The sequence below is a fragment of the Nesoenas mayeri genome (genome assembly GCF_963082525.1).
Source record: "Nesoenas mayeri genome assembly, chromosome: Z".
NCBI lineage: Eukaryota > Metazoa > Chordata > Aves > Columbiformes > Columbidae > Nesoenas > Nesoenas mayeri.
In genome coordinates, this window is record NC_137542.1 from 35507816 (window position 1) to 35523220 (window position 15405).

The 15405-nt window shown below is 39.8% G+C and overlaps 1 protein-coding gene across 3 annotated transcripts in view; it reads right to left on the minus strand.

Moving 5' to 3' along the window:
* The window catches only part of HOOK3 (hook microtubule tethering protein 3), an 84195-nt gene that overhangs the window by 28113 nt on the left and 40677 nt on the right, over nucleotides 1-15405 (minus strand). For all 3 annotated transcript variants that reach the window (XM_080362720.1, XM_080362718.1, XM_080362719.1), the window contains 5 exons: nucleotides 12881-13021; nucleotides 11137-11338; nucleotides 8124-8234; nucleotides 4977-5064; nucleotides 4306-4375 (listed from right to left, as the gene is read on the minus strand). In XM_080362720.1, coding sequence (XP_080218846.1) covers nucleotides 4306-4375; nucleotides 4977-5064; nucleotides 8124-8234; nucleotides 11137-11338; nucleotides 12881-13021 — 612 coding nt within the window. The remainder of the gene's footprint in view (nucleotides 1-4305; nucleotides 4376-4976; nucleotides 5065-8123; nucleotides 8235-11136; nucleotides 11339-12880; nucleotides 13022-15405) is intronic.

Below are 15405 nucleotides of genomic sequence, written 5' to 3' on the forward strand. Positions count from 1 at the left end.
TTGGCCACTTGGGCACACTGCTGGCTCATATTCTGCTGGCTGTCAGTCAATACCCCCAGATCCTTTTCAGCTGGGCAGTTTTCCAGCCACTCTTCTCCAAGCCTGTAGTGTGCCCAAGTGCAGGACCTGGCACTTGACCTTGCTAAACCTCACACAATCAGACACAGCCCAGCAATCCAGCCTGTCTAGATCCCTCTGTAGAAACCTTCCTAACCTTGAGCAGATCAACACTTCCACTCCCACCTAACTTGGTGCCATCTGCAAACTTACTGAGAGTGCACTCAATCCCCTCCTCCAGATCACTGATGTTACACAGAACTGGCCCCAATACTGAGCCATGGGGAACACCACTTGTGACCAGCCAACAACTGGATCTGATTCCATTCACCACAACTCTTTGGTCCTGGCCATCCAGCCAGTTCTTTACCCAGCAAAGAGTACACCCGTCCAAGCCACAGGCAGCCAGTTTCTCCATGAGAATGCTGTGGGAAACAGTTTTAAAGGTTTTCCTGAAGTCTAGGTACACAACACCCACAGCCTTCCTTCATCCATCTTGTCATAGAAGGAGATAAGGTTGGTCAAGCAGCACCTGCCTTTCCTACACCCATGCTGACTGGGCCTGATCTCCTGGTTGTCCAGTACATGCTGCATGATGGCACTTAGGATGATCTGCTTCATAACCGTTCTCAAACCTGAGATCAGCCTGACAGATCTGTATTTCTGGCCTTTCTTGTAGATGTGTGTCACATTTGCTAACCTCCAGTCAACTGAGACCTGCCCAGTTAGCCAGGACCGCTGATAAACAATGGAAAGTGGTTTCGCAAACACTTCTACCAGCTCCCTCAGAACTCTTGGGTTCCCATCCAGTCCCACAGACTTGCGTATGTCTAATTGAGGCAGCAGGTCACTAACCATTTCCCCTTGGATTATTGAGGCTTCATTCTGCTCCCTGTCCCTGTCTTCTGGCTCAGGGGGCTGGGTATCTGGAGCACAACTGGTCTCACTATTAAAGACTGAGGCAAAGAAGGCATTAAGTATCTCAGCCTTTCCCTTATCATAGAATCATAGAACATTCTGAGTTGGAAAGGACCCACAGGGATCATCAAGTCCAGCCCCTGTTACTGCATAGGACAACCCCACAGTTCACATCATGTGTCTGAGGGCATTGTCTAGTCTCTTCTTGAATCACCTTCCTGCCACTCCCTCGGGTTCTGTCATTGGTCACCAAAGAAGACATCAGCATCTGCCCCTCCTCCTCCCCTTGCAAAGAAGCTGTAGCCACAATGAGGTCTCCCCTGTGTCTCCTCCAGGCTGAACAAAACAAGTGACTTTATCCACTCCTCATACAGCTTCCTCTCCAAACCCTTCACCAACTTTGTAGTCCTCTTCTGGACACTCTCCAGCAGCTTCATATCTTTTTTTATTCTGTGGTGCCCAGAACTGCACACAGTGCTCCAGGTGAGGCCACACAAGTGCAGAGCAGAGCAAGACAATCACCTCCCTTGCCTGGCTGGCAATGCTGTGCTTGATGCACCCCAGGACACGGGTGGCCTCTTGGCTGCCAGGGTACACTGTTGGCTCATGTTCAATGTGCTGTCTACCAGAGCCCCCAGATGTCTCTCATCCTATGTTTCCCTCCACACCCAATAAAGGATGGAGAGTCTCATTAGCCCTCCTTTTGTTGTTAATGTGTTTATAAAAACACTTTTATTGTCTTCTACTACAATAGGAAAATTAATTTTTCTTGGACTTTGGCCACTCTAATTTTTTCCCTGCATAACCTCTTGAGTAGCCTACCCCTTCTTCCCAAGGTCATAGAGTCTCCTTTTTTTCCTGAGTTCCAGTCAAGGCTCTCTGGTTCAGCCAGGCCAGTCTTCATCCCCACTAGCTTGTCTTTTGTCACAGAGGGATGACTTACTCCCATGCCATAAGATTTCCTTCTTGAAGAATGTTCAGCCTTCCTGGACTCCTTTGCTCCTCAGGACTGCCTCCCAAGGGACTGCCAAACAGCCTCCTAAACAGGTCCAAGTCTGCCCCTCTGGAAGTCCAAGGTAGCAGTTCTGCTGACCCCCTGTCCTTACTTCTCCAACAATCTAAATCACTAGCATTTCATGATCACTATGTCCGAGACTGTCTCCAACCATAACATCGCCCACAAGTCCTTCTCTGTTTGCAAACTACAGGTCTAGTGCTTTCCCTGATTGGCTCACACAGCAGTTGTGTCAGGAAGTTGTCTTCCACAGATTCCAGGAAACATCAAGACTCCTCTCCAGTCTTGTATTTTCAGCAGACATTTGGTAAGTTGAAGTACTCCATGAGAACACAGGCTAACGATCGTGAGATTTCTCCCAACTGAATACAGAATATTTCTTCTGCCTCTTCATCCTGGTTGGATGGTCTATAACAGACTCCCACCAAGAGATGGGCCTTGTTGGTCTTCCGCCTGACTTTTACCCAGAAGCACTCAGCCCTTTCATCACCATCATCAAGCTCTAGATAGGCAAAACACTCCTTAACATACAGAGCTACACCACCACCTCTCCTTCCTTGCTTGTCCATTCTGAAGAGGTTATAGCCATCCATCACAGCACCTCAGTTGTGTGAGTTATTCCACCATGTTTCTGTGATTGCAACCATATAATAGTTTTCAGTCTGCACAATAGCTTCCAACTCGTCTTGCTTGTTGACCAATGCTATGTGCATTGGTTTACATGTGCTTCAGTTGGGCTACTGATCCTGCCAGCTTTTTGGGGGAGAATCCATAATTCCTATGTGCTGTTATCAGGTGTTTCTGTGGTCTCCACCACATCAACAACCTTTACATTTTTGCTGTCACGTGCATCTCCATCTCCACTGAGATGGCTAAGATGCTGCATCCATTAGTACAGGAACATTTCAAATGTGCTCACTGTGGAGCAGACTGAAGGACCTTGCTACCACACTGTCCCTCAAACGCTAGTGTGCTGCCCCCCAGGCTTATCTCTAATGAGCCTCCTTTTATCCCTTTCCCTCTTCACATCTAGTTTAGATCTCTTTCAATGAGTCCTGCCAACTCCTCACATCACTTAAACTTGTTGATTTCCTCTGGTGCAACTGACAGTCCACATACAGAATCTACCTCACAAAACTCTTGCACTTGGTCTGCAGGTCTTCTCTATGAGATGGAAAATGGTGCTTGAGCACAGACCAATGCTTTGTCATCATGGAAGGAATAAGAGAGGAGTAAGTACTCCTGTGGGTTGGCTACCTTATATAGTCTTCCCCCTTCATCGGCAGAAGCAGCAGCCCAGACCTCCAGATCAGGAATTTTCAGTCCTACAGCAGCCACTGCTACTGTTGGCATGTATCAAGTAGGTGAGGAGGCCGAGTTTAGCACCTTCAAATAGTCTACATAAACATATCCTTGCACAAAATCCAGAATTGATCTTCTGGAGACAAGATGAAGAATCAGTGAAGCCACATCCTATGGTTGGGTATTTATAGCATTTAGGGTACTGCCTTCTGTCATGAAATCATGTCAAAGGTTTATACAGTAGCTGCATACTTCACTAATACTGCCTCAAAAGTTTATCCTTGTCCTGTTGTTTCTGAACAAAACTAGAAAGAATTGCTCTTGTACGCTGCAGCAGCACAGCTGGAAGAAAAACAATCTTTTATATTATTAGCTTTCTAGAAATATAATGTTTTACCACCAAACAGTATGTTTTGACCCCATATTGAGCTTTCCAAGTGTTAAAATATTGTATGACTATTGGTAGAGATAAAAGATCTCCTGAAGAGCTAACATATTTCTCAGATGTGACTGTCTTAAAAGCTTTTAGCAGACTGGCAAGGCTGATCACAGCCTGAAACATCTTAAGCTACAGTGACTTTCAGTTCTGACACTGCTGTTCTTCCTTTTAATACATTTTAAACATTCGCCATGATACAGAGCGGATTTTACTGAAATTGTGAAAGGAAGAATAGAGTACAATTTCTTCCTTGTACAACAACATGTTCTTGTTACAAACATTTTTGTCTGTTAATGCACCTACAAGCTGCAGTTATATCAACTCTCTGCACAAAGAGACACAATGTGAGGGTAACAGGGTTTTTGTGTTCTCCTTGATTTTTGGAACACAATACCAACTCAAATAGGGGTCAGCTGAATTTTGTCTTAAGCATTACAGCTCCCATTGTGCAGAGATCTAAAAGGAAATAAAAATGCCCAAACATTATTTGTAGAAGCTTTCCCACACTGAAAACTAACCATTCACCTATGGGTACATTGTAAGGGTTAGTAAAAGAAAGCACACATTAGCTTACTTTATTTCAGGAGTAACGATTTCTGCTGCTAAACTGTCTGAAGGCTCTTGTCTTCCCAGAGGCATCAATCCTGAGTTAGCAAAAGTAAAAAAGATGAAAAACACACCAGTAACTTTCTTTAAAAGACTACAGGTAACATTGTTCTTGAAGTTTCAGTTCTAGAGTTATGCTAGACAGTAGAAAATGACACAAAATCAGGCTACAGCAAGACAGAGAGACAAGCACAATTTCACTTGGTGAATAAAGTCATTATTTCTGTCTTCATCCATTTTGATGAAGGAGTTTTCTGGTGTATTTTCTGCTCATTAGCTTACCTAAGAACTATAAATCTGTGCAACTTTACACATAGAGGTAAATTGCAACACATGAAACATCATATATGCATCAGAACACTTAGTATCTCCACAAAGAAAATTATGTAACTACACAGAAATCAGAAAAACATTCTAAAAATATCACCCTGGGGAGGAGACTAGAATTTCTGATTGACTGAAATAATGTATGAGTTTTCAAATGTTTACAAAGTTAGGAATAGGTGAAGCAGTTTTTCACTCGTGATCTTAGAGGACCTTAAATTTATTCTGTGCTAAACAAAAGCACATTCAATACTCTCCAGAGAAATCCTGTAAACTTTAGAGAATATGTATTTAATCTCCGTATTTGTCCTTTACCTGTAGTGGTGAGTTGACCCTCCTGAGCTTGTACACATCTAAGCTCTTCAATAGTTTCTTTTAAAGAATCTCTTTCTGTTCTTAATCTCTAAATAATTGGAAAGAGAATGAATATCAGTCTTGGCACTACAAATCCATCTTTAACTGTACAAAAGTCACCAAAAGGCACAGCCTCCAAAACTTTAAAAATAATTTAATGCAACTCTAGATATTATTTTCAAATTAAAGCATCTTGGTCTATTTCATAACAAAATAAAAGTAAATATTATATATTCCACACGAGCAGGGTTTTTTTGAGGAGGGTTGTGGCTGTGTATTGCACATTGGAGTAAAAATATCAGGGTATAACCTTACAAAATCAAGATATGAGTGACATAAAGTTCTAGTACCAGGTAATAAACAGCATCCACTGGGGCCACTCAGCCATCCCCCTTTTCCCCTCGTTAGAGCTGATTCCAAAGGAAAGGGAAGTGAATTAAGAGTAGCCAGGAGTGAAATAAAAAGAAGGCAATTACAGTCAACGTAACAGACAAAATGCATTAACTTCACTTTGTTTGTCTTACAACAGTGAAAGAGTGAGCAGCATTTCCATATCCCGTTCCTCCTTTGTATCAACTGGCCTTGCCATTCACCAGAATCTTAGCTACGGAAGAAAGCTAGTTGCTTGAGGCTCAGTCCAAAGAGAAGTGAATAACAGGACTGGACCACCTTGGGATCTAGACAGATGAGCTCTTCAGTAGTGTGTGGGAATAGCAGAACAATGGCAAGGAGGTGGATTGTAGATATGCTCAAGCAACTGCCGCTGGGATGTAAAAAAACCACATACACCACACTAATTGTGTTACTGACTTTGTGTGTTTGACAAGTAGAACACAGGCCTGTGAGATACTCTAAGGCATCTTATCACTATGCTTGAGATTCCTGCTTTGTTGTGAGAAAGAGCAGAGCACAGCGGAAGACTGTGCCTGCTTGAAGCCTTGAAATAAAGACAAACACAGCAGTCCCAGTGATCTTCTACCAGGGACAAACTCTGCAGCGCCAGCATCTCCACTTGTGTCACCACTGCCTGGGAGCTTAGGTGCTGTTTTGGAGATCCCCTGGTGGTGAGGTAACTAATATAAATTTGCTCTTCGCAATTGCATTCGTGGTCTCTGGTTGCATTTCATCCTATTAAAGTCTGATTCAGATACATTTTATATTTCAGCATAAATGGATGCCAGACTTGGAGTCACTTTGGCAAAGAACATTTTGGTGAGGTGTGACAGAGGCTTCTGCTGTATTTCTGAATCCAGCAAGGTGAAGTCTAGTGCAACTGTCAAAATAGTCCGAATAAAGTGTACATTCTATTAGCACTGAAAGTCATTTCACAACCCCCACATGTGTAGAAGCTGTTTTTATCATAAATACTAGAGAAGAAGAGCCACACAGAGGAGAACTCAAACTCAGCTGCTGAAAGCATAGATTCTGCAGTCTGCTACTGTCAGTCAGAAAACATCAAGTTGAATAATCTAATGCCATAATGTTTTCATGAATAAGAAAAGTTCTAGGGCTTCATTTGTACACTGCAGACAAAGTCAAGTCATCAAATTATCTTAATACTTATCATACAATACATCACAGAGGTAAAATTCCAAGCTACATAGCTGAAGATATCAAAGCTACCATACTTTGGCAGAACATAAAGACAAGACAAAATAAATTTCAGCAACTGTTTCTAAAACATAACTGAGAAGATACCACTACATAGCTTGTGACCTGTGGTGAACAACATCACTGATACTTATCTAACAACAGGGAACAGAAAGAGTAGGTAACACAGGTAATGAATCACTAATTCAAATGCTGAGAGTCTTCAGCTGTATCCTACTTCTCACAGGTGCACACCCATTCAAAAGAATGTACTGAAAACCATCACCTGCCCCCAAAAATGCTATTTGTCAGGGGATAAAACAGAAAACTATATGACAATGGCCTGTAATTCAGATCCTTTGTGCAAGATGAAATGATCCATCAAGCAATGGGTAAGCCACAGACACAGCCTTACCATTGTCAGACATAATAAAACTGGAAAAAACAAACTTCAAATAAAGAACAGGAAAGAAAGCTAAAGCACAGTATAAACACAGTTACTATGGGCATTCCAACCTGAACTGAAGGGCAGATGGATTTGGTATCAAGGACAAGCGTACACAGTAGTTTGAAAATTTAATAAAATATGAAAATCAAAGACCTATGAACAGAAAATAACTGAAAACTTTCAATTCAAATGCTATTCAAGCACAGTGGGTGGAAATTTTGGAAATAACTGGACGAGAAATATGACTATTAAGAGAATAGCCTACAGAAATTCTGACTGATGGATAGATGGACTTATACTTAAAACAAGCCTAAGAAATCGTTATCTCAGAAGTCCTGGCCTTGGTTTGAAGCAGTTTGAGGCACCTTGTGTATACACTCCTAAGATATAAGCCAAAATAAACTGGTAAGAAATAACAGTGTGCAAGAGAAGTCTAAAGGATCAAGTCCTAGCAAGAGAAGACAGAGCAATTAATCGCAGAATCACTAGCAGCAAATGACAGAGAGGAAGGGAATAGATGGGTATCCACTCTGTGTGTTCCACATTGACTGTACATGATAGATAACAAGGAGCTGTCATAAATTGCGAGATCGCCGCAAAGGACATGTCCCTCTATGTGACTCCTAAGCCTCTTGCTGTAATAGTCATGACTCTACAAAAAGAGTTATGCTGCTGGTACCTCAAAAAAATGCTTTAGAAAAAATTCAAGAGGAGCAGAAATGGAGCAGAAATCATACTTCAAATAGTTTTTTAGAATACACTACAATTACCCTGGGTGTTTTTAACCTTCTCATGGTAAATGGTCAAGAAATAACTTCACGTCCCGAAGATGAAGGCTTTTTTCTCTTAAAAATGGGTCACATATGTTTTTGTACTTTATTCCATGCTGTACAGTTCTTAGGTTTAAAAAGGATCTTGTACACAAACGTTAGAAAATTCTACCTGAAAACAGACTTCCTCATTTTAAAAGCTTGCTGGAAATTGCTAACTATAGTTACTATATCTATGTGTTAGAAAGGATACAAAGTTGCTATTGCTACTACCAAAAAAAGTAACACCTTGGCACTTACATCTTTTTCTTTTTGGAGGCTGTCTACTTTTTCTTTCAGTCGTTTGCATTCATAATCTAATTTATCAGCCTTCTTGGATTCTTCAGATAACCTGTTTTGTAGTTCAACTGCCTGTGAGAACAAGAATCAGTAATTTGTCTGCAAATATTAACATTAAAACAAAATACAAAAGACAAAGCAGCCTGTCACCATGCACCATGAGTAATGTTGCTAACAAGTGAAATTGTTACCTATAGGACATAGTAAGAACTACTTTCATCAGTTCTGTGTTTCAACAAAATCAACAGTATTTAAATATTAATTATTAGCACAAGCAAAAGAAGCAAAACCTTCAATTATTTTCAGTACATCTAAACATAAGAATTTAAGCCCAAGCATGGGGTAGAGAAAAAAAATGTATTGTTCTATGGATAAAAAAAGCTTAGAAAAAGCAGAAAATCCTCCTCCATTCTGAGAAGCCTAGCAATGAAGATTCAGCTAAAGACGTACATCTGCTTTTGAAGCAATTAATAAGGCGGCTTTTTCATTACTTTTAGATTACAGAGAAAGTGATAAAGTTGTGAAGCAAGGAAGTAGCCATACCTACATGAAGGCTGCCTAGTGTGTCTAATTAACTTTTATTTTCAATGTGTATAGCTCTAGCAAAATAAGTACCAGGCCTAAAAATCTGCATGGTCTTAAATCTTAGAGAAGGACTTTACTGTTGTTGTTCTTAAGTTAAAAGCTGCAAAAAAAGGCACAGTCCTGACATTTCTGAGCTTATCAGATTAAAAACAATCTATCAAAATATCAGATACGAAAATATTCCATTTCTCAGATGTGACAGCTGCTACCAGAATAACTGCAGGTATAAAGAAAAACAAAACAAAGCAGGAATTCACCTGTGATTGTGCCCCTTCTTGCAAAATACATATATTTTCACTTCAAATGGAAACAAATGCATTAATGTTTGTAATCACTCATGCTATGGTAATGCTATGTAGAAAAACACAGCAGGAAATAAATTGTCTTGAATCACGACTTGAGAGTGTACAGGAAGAAACATAGCAACACGGTGATGCAGAAGATTAAAAAAAAAAATTAACTGCCATCACATTTACTGAGCATTGTCTGATGCATGGAATGAGTAAAGCAGGAATCCTGCAGCAAAGAAAGGAAGACATACTGCTAGAAATATACCAGAAGGCACCTGCACAAAGGGGCTAAATTAAAATTACAAAAAATAATCCTGCAATCTTCACATTTCAATTCCTCATATTACAATCAAAAATATCTAGGAAAATGCTTGTGCTTGCTTTCAGGAAAGTGAACAAAAGCTCTTAATACATAAATGTTATCACCTCTCACAGCACAATACACCACCACTAACTTAATCTCACAGAAACTGCTGGGTGGGTTGAAGATGTGATTTCCCTGCAGATCACTGCTGGAGTTTGAAGAAGCACTTTCACCCACATAGCAGAAAGCTTCTAATCCAAAGAAATAGCTCCTCTGATAGCATGATCATGAGTGGAGTTGGATCCTTCAAACACCAGACAAGACACATTCCACTACAGGGGCACACTAGTGCTCAGCAGTGACATAACATCAGAATCTTTACACCTGGCTTAATTCTTATAGTATAATTTGGGATTCCCAAAAATTAATTTTGTGACAGCTCATGATTCACAGGCAGGTCTCAAAATGAGCCCAGCCTTACAGACATTGAAGGCATGAGACACCTGAGGTTTATTTCAGTCTCAGCCAGCAAAACAGTTTTGTACAAATCAACAGCTCCTCAGACATGAAATCCTACGCATAAAACACAGGGAATGATGAAGGAGGAGTACTTTTGCAGCACAAATGATGGGACTGCCCCTTCCAAAATCTTTATTGTTGGTGAAATAAGAATGATCAGATACAGATGTCAAGGTTACACAACTATATCATACACTCATCTGACCAAAAGAGTGAAAAATTTGTTGCCAATAAACATGATATTACTCATGCGTGAAAGGTGATTGCTTTCCATGTTTACTTTTCCCTTTGATTCTTATTTCACTATTTTTCTTGTCAAAGTTTGTTTTTTTTCTGGTGGCTCTATTTTGATGGTATTTACAATTAGCCCATGGAGGCTGAAGCTAATTGTCTTAATAGCTTAGATGGCCAGGTGCAGGGAAAAAGCTATAAAGTATTAGGGACAAACATTGCCCCTAGGTTTGCAATGCTGTCAGTGGTTGTTTCTGATTCTTCTGTAAGCTGACATACAGGGACCCCTCTGCCATGACCACTAGAGCAGGTAGGCATACAGAGCAGGCACTACTACTTTAATGAACCAGGCTCTGTCTGCCCCTGTAACAAGAGTCCCAGAATGATGCCATGTCGATGTAGTGTAGAAGCACAGAGAAGATTAAGCACACCTCCCACCTTTACATAAACAATATCACATGACACTTTGATAACCAGAAACATTAAGCAGATGCCTTTCACTCCACAGAGTGTGCTGGTGTCACATTTTATACTTTGCAGGAAGCATATAAACAGGGATAATAAGCATCCTTCACTCTTCATAACTGGACAAATTCAGATGTATCAGACAAACTAGAATCTGAAAAAAAAAAGAGGTTACTTAGTCACAAGAAAAACTTACCTCAGCTGTGGTGTGTTCCTCACTGCTGGAAATTTGTATGTGAAAAGTGCATACTTTCTCTGAAAGAAGAGGCTCTAACTCAAGCCCCACTACTGAATATGAATTACGAGTAATTTATTTGAGAAAAAAAAAACAAAACCCTTAACATTTGTTCATTTTTTTTTAATGTAAAAGATATGTCTATTGGCAAACTAATGTAAATTTGGAATAGTAAGGATTGCAAGAAAGGAAGACAAAGGTAGCACCCACAAAACATGGAAGCCTTCTACATACAAGGAGCTGTTTGCTCATAATTTCTTTTTTACTTTGAGGTATTAGCCCTGTTATGAAGATAAAGTATTGAAAAATACAGGTAATTGTTGCACTGATGATGTCTGTTCTCACCTGTCTCTTGTATGTTTCCAGCTGACTGCGTGCTGTGTTGGCCTTCCTTAGTTCTTCTTCCAGGCTCACGGTGTTTTGCATGTACATTGTATTCTTCTCTTCTAAGAGTTTCACTTGCCGTCGCAAATCACCCAGGTCTTCCAATTTCTTTTTGTATGACTCCACCTGGCTTTCTAACTTGGCTACTTTATCAGAAGAATGCCTGGAGGGACAGATTCATATCAGATTTGTGCTCTGAAAACTAACAAAATCAAATGTCTTGCAGCTTCCTCAGTATTTTGCCTTAATACAGAAGACATTCTGAGACATCATGGTGAGAAAAAGAATATAATACATCATATCAGTCATATCCTCCTATTATGAATGTTTTCATTTTGAAATTGTCTGTTTTTTTCCCATTACTATTTGTCAACACAAAGAGCTGCTGATGGAGGTACTTTTAGACACTATCACTCTTCCTAACACAGCCTTCTCATCTGCTTCCAATCTTAAAATAGCAGTTAAAACACCTTCACTCTCACCCATTTCCTTTCAATTCTAAATTGATGCTCGGTCCTGCATTTTACAAGGATAAAGAATAAAATTTTCTGCCCTCCAATTTGTTTTAATGGTAGCCAGTAACACAGTCATAAAGGTCCATCTCCTGGGCAGCATTTATAATACTTTGTGACAGATCACTACCATAATAGCTTTGGACCCTGACTCCTCCTTAAAAAAAAACCCCTAAAAAACCCAAAACAAAACAAAAATGGAGAAAGAAATGCCAGGCTTTGTTCATAAAGTTTCAGAGTTTGCTCAGTCTACCTCATGCACTGCCAGGAGAGCACCAGCCCTCACCCCCAACCACCCACACTCCTGGTGCTATTACTGTCCCCCGTTTCATTTTAGAACCTAAGAAATCTGGAAAATTCCCCATTGAATTAATGGTCACTTTGTGGGACAGTGGGGCAAGCCAAATCTCCTTAATGCACAACGAAATGCAGAGCCTCTCCCTGCAGTAAAGAATTACTCTTTGAACCCATGCTGCGCATACAGATAGTTTATGGAATTGTGCAGCTTGATGGGCTCATTCCTTCTATTACTGACAAAGGAGGTAAAGACAGATAGCTTTGGTAAAAAGCTGCTGGTGAATTAGAAAAGGCAGTATTAAAATAAGTCCCACTAGACTTGCGAGAAAGAGTGATACAGGTGAATAATGGATAGCTGTTCTGAATAACCCATGGCAACAAGATGCACCACTGAAGGATTATTTTCCATAGTAAAAAGGACTGCTTCCACCCTATAAACCCCTAGCATCATCAAATCATGACAACTTTGTGGGCTAAAATCCAGTCACAAAGAGAGCTGTAACAGATGTTGTTCATATTAACATTATTAATACGATGAATCAAAAGAACCACCCAAAGTCCAAATAACACAAATAAAGGAAAGGGTCTAGTTCCCTGATAAGAACAGATGCCCAAGTCATGACAAGGGTGAGTAGAGAATACTCAAAGAGACCAGTGAGTGACTTGCTATAAGATGGTGTATGATTGCTAAGTTATTGATTAGGTACATAATAAATAACTAATTTACTTAAGCAGAATTGTGTCTATGTACTCAACTGAAGGATCCAAATGAACCCTGACATTGAGAAAGTGTTTATATTTAATTTAAAGAAAAACTAATGAAGACTAAGTACTTGAACTATGTGGATTAAAATTTAATAGACTTTTTATAAAATGGTTAATGGAACAGAGTTTACCTGAGTACATCTATCTCATCCTTTAAAGACTGAGCCTCCTCTGCCAATGTAGTAAGCTCTTCCGTTTGTTGTCTCAATTCAGCAATTTCCTTCTCTAGTTCTTCACAGCGTATTCGATAGTCATCTTTGGCAGCTTCTAATCTGTAGAAATGAAGTAAAACAGAAAATAATTGCTCATCTTGAGCCACAGTCAGTTCTCCTCATCACCCTCCTTTCTAAACATGAAACTGCCTTCTGGCACACTGAAGAACAGCAGCCCAACGTGCTTCCTTGAAAATGTAGCAGCAGATCAATTTTTTTGAGGCTCTTAATTTGGTAACAGTTTTTCTGTTTGGAAGGTCACACAGTAATGTATGTTCTCTGAGAGACAAACTATGAATTTTTTTCTGTCACTGTATTTTTTTCACAATGTAAGCTAAAGCAGAAACTTCCACCTCTGCTCATCTTGGGGCATACAGAGTTTGAACACGACATCTTTATCCTAAGATTTTGTTTCATCTGTTTAACTCCTACACAACTTAATACTGACTTGATTGTCAGATGCTCTAAATGCTGTATAGCTCTCATCAAGGTGGTTATACTTATTTATTAACTTAATTATAAAGAACCCATGCCTGCCCAGTATCTCTGAAGAACCAAGGCATGCCTTTAGCTGCCTATTAGATTGGTGCAAAAGTTTTAGACCTTGATCTTTAAATCATTAGAACTATGCTCAAACACATCTTTATTAACCAAAATAGGAACCATTACGATCAACACATTTTTAGCCAGTGAGAAGTTTGCTTATTCCTGCAGTGTAAAAATCCATGCTTCGGGATTTGACAAAGCCTTGGAAAGTATTTTCTGCATCCTGCTGGTTGTGGCGGCATTTTCCCTGCAAAAAGCTGTCAAGATGCTTGAAGAACTGGTGGTCAGTTGGCGAGAGGTCAGATTAATATGGGGGATGAGGCAAAACTTCATAGTTCAACTTTTGAAGCATTGGTTGTGCAATGTGCGGTGCTGTGGAGAAGAATTGGGCCCATTCTGTTGACTAATGCCGGCTGAAGGCATTGCAGTTTTCGGTGCATCTCACTGATTTGCTGACTGTACTTCTCAGATAGAATGGTTTCGCCAGGATTCAGAAAGCTGTAGTGGATCAGACCGACAGCAGACATCAAACAGTGACCATGACATCTTTTTTTGGTGCAAATTTGGCTTTGGGAAGTACTTTGGAGGTTCTTCTAAGTCCAACCACTGAGCTGGTGATTGTCGGTTGTCATATGAAATCTACTTTTTGACGCACGTCACAATCCAATCAAGAAATGGTTTGTTGTTGTTGTATAGAGCACAAGAAGACAACACTTCAAAACAATGATTATTTTTATTTTCTGTCAGCTTATGAGGCACCCACTTATTGAGCTTTTTCACCATTTCATTTACTTCAAATGCCAAAAGACCATAGAACTGTTGACATTGAGTTCTTCAGCAGCTCCTTGTGTAAATGTAAGAGGGTCAGCTTCAATGACTGCTCTCAATTGGTTGCTGTCAACTTCCAATGGCTGGACACTGCACTCCTCATCTTCAAGGCTCTCATCTCCTTTGTGAAACTTTTGGAATCATCACTGCACTGTACGTTCGTTAGCAGTTCCTAGGCCAAATGCGTTGTTGATGTTGTGAGTTGTCTCCACTGCTTTACACCCCAATTTGAACTCAAAAAAGAAAATCGCTTGAATTTGCTTTTTGTCTAACATAATTTCAATAGCTTAAAATAAATATAAACAGCAAGTAGTTTTAACATAAATATAAGTTAAATATAAACAGCAAGTAGAGTTAGTAGCAAAAAAAACCTCAAAGAGAGAAAAGCACACTAAAATTACGCATAACATAATCACATTTATTGAAGAATGTATTCCTATATCAAACAGCAAATGTCAACAATGCAAAAATTACAATTACTTTTGCACCAACCTAATACTTAGCACGTAAAGAACTCAGGCCAGAGTTTCTGAAGTGAAGTATGTATATAGAGCACACACAGGCGAAGTCGCATTACAAAGGGAATAACTTTGTTACAAAGAGAAACTTTTTCAAAGCCTTTCGAAAAAACGGAAAAGGATGCAACCTAGAACATGAAGTCCTATTGTGATTTTGACCTGAAACTAAAAAACAATCCAGAAAAGGAAGTACGGGCATGGAAAAATCAATACAACAAAAACACAACACCAAACCCAAAATATAAAAAAACAAAACCAAAAAAACCCCACAAAAACAACAGAACACCACAAAACCACACCAGTATTCTATCCATTAATTAAAAGAGTCCAAAAAGAATCTACAAGAATGGAGACAAGAGACAGTCAGAAGGTCACATAAACCATATACATCAAAGATTTGGATCCTGATTACCCAAATCTGTCAAAGGACATAGAGGCAAGAGTGCTAGAAAAACTGTTGTATCACACTGGGCATCAGTTAAGCTGTACATACATTCTGTTGGGTCAGGTAGAGCTGGGTAAGAAGCAAAAAAAATTTGCCATTAGAAACCA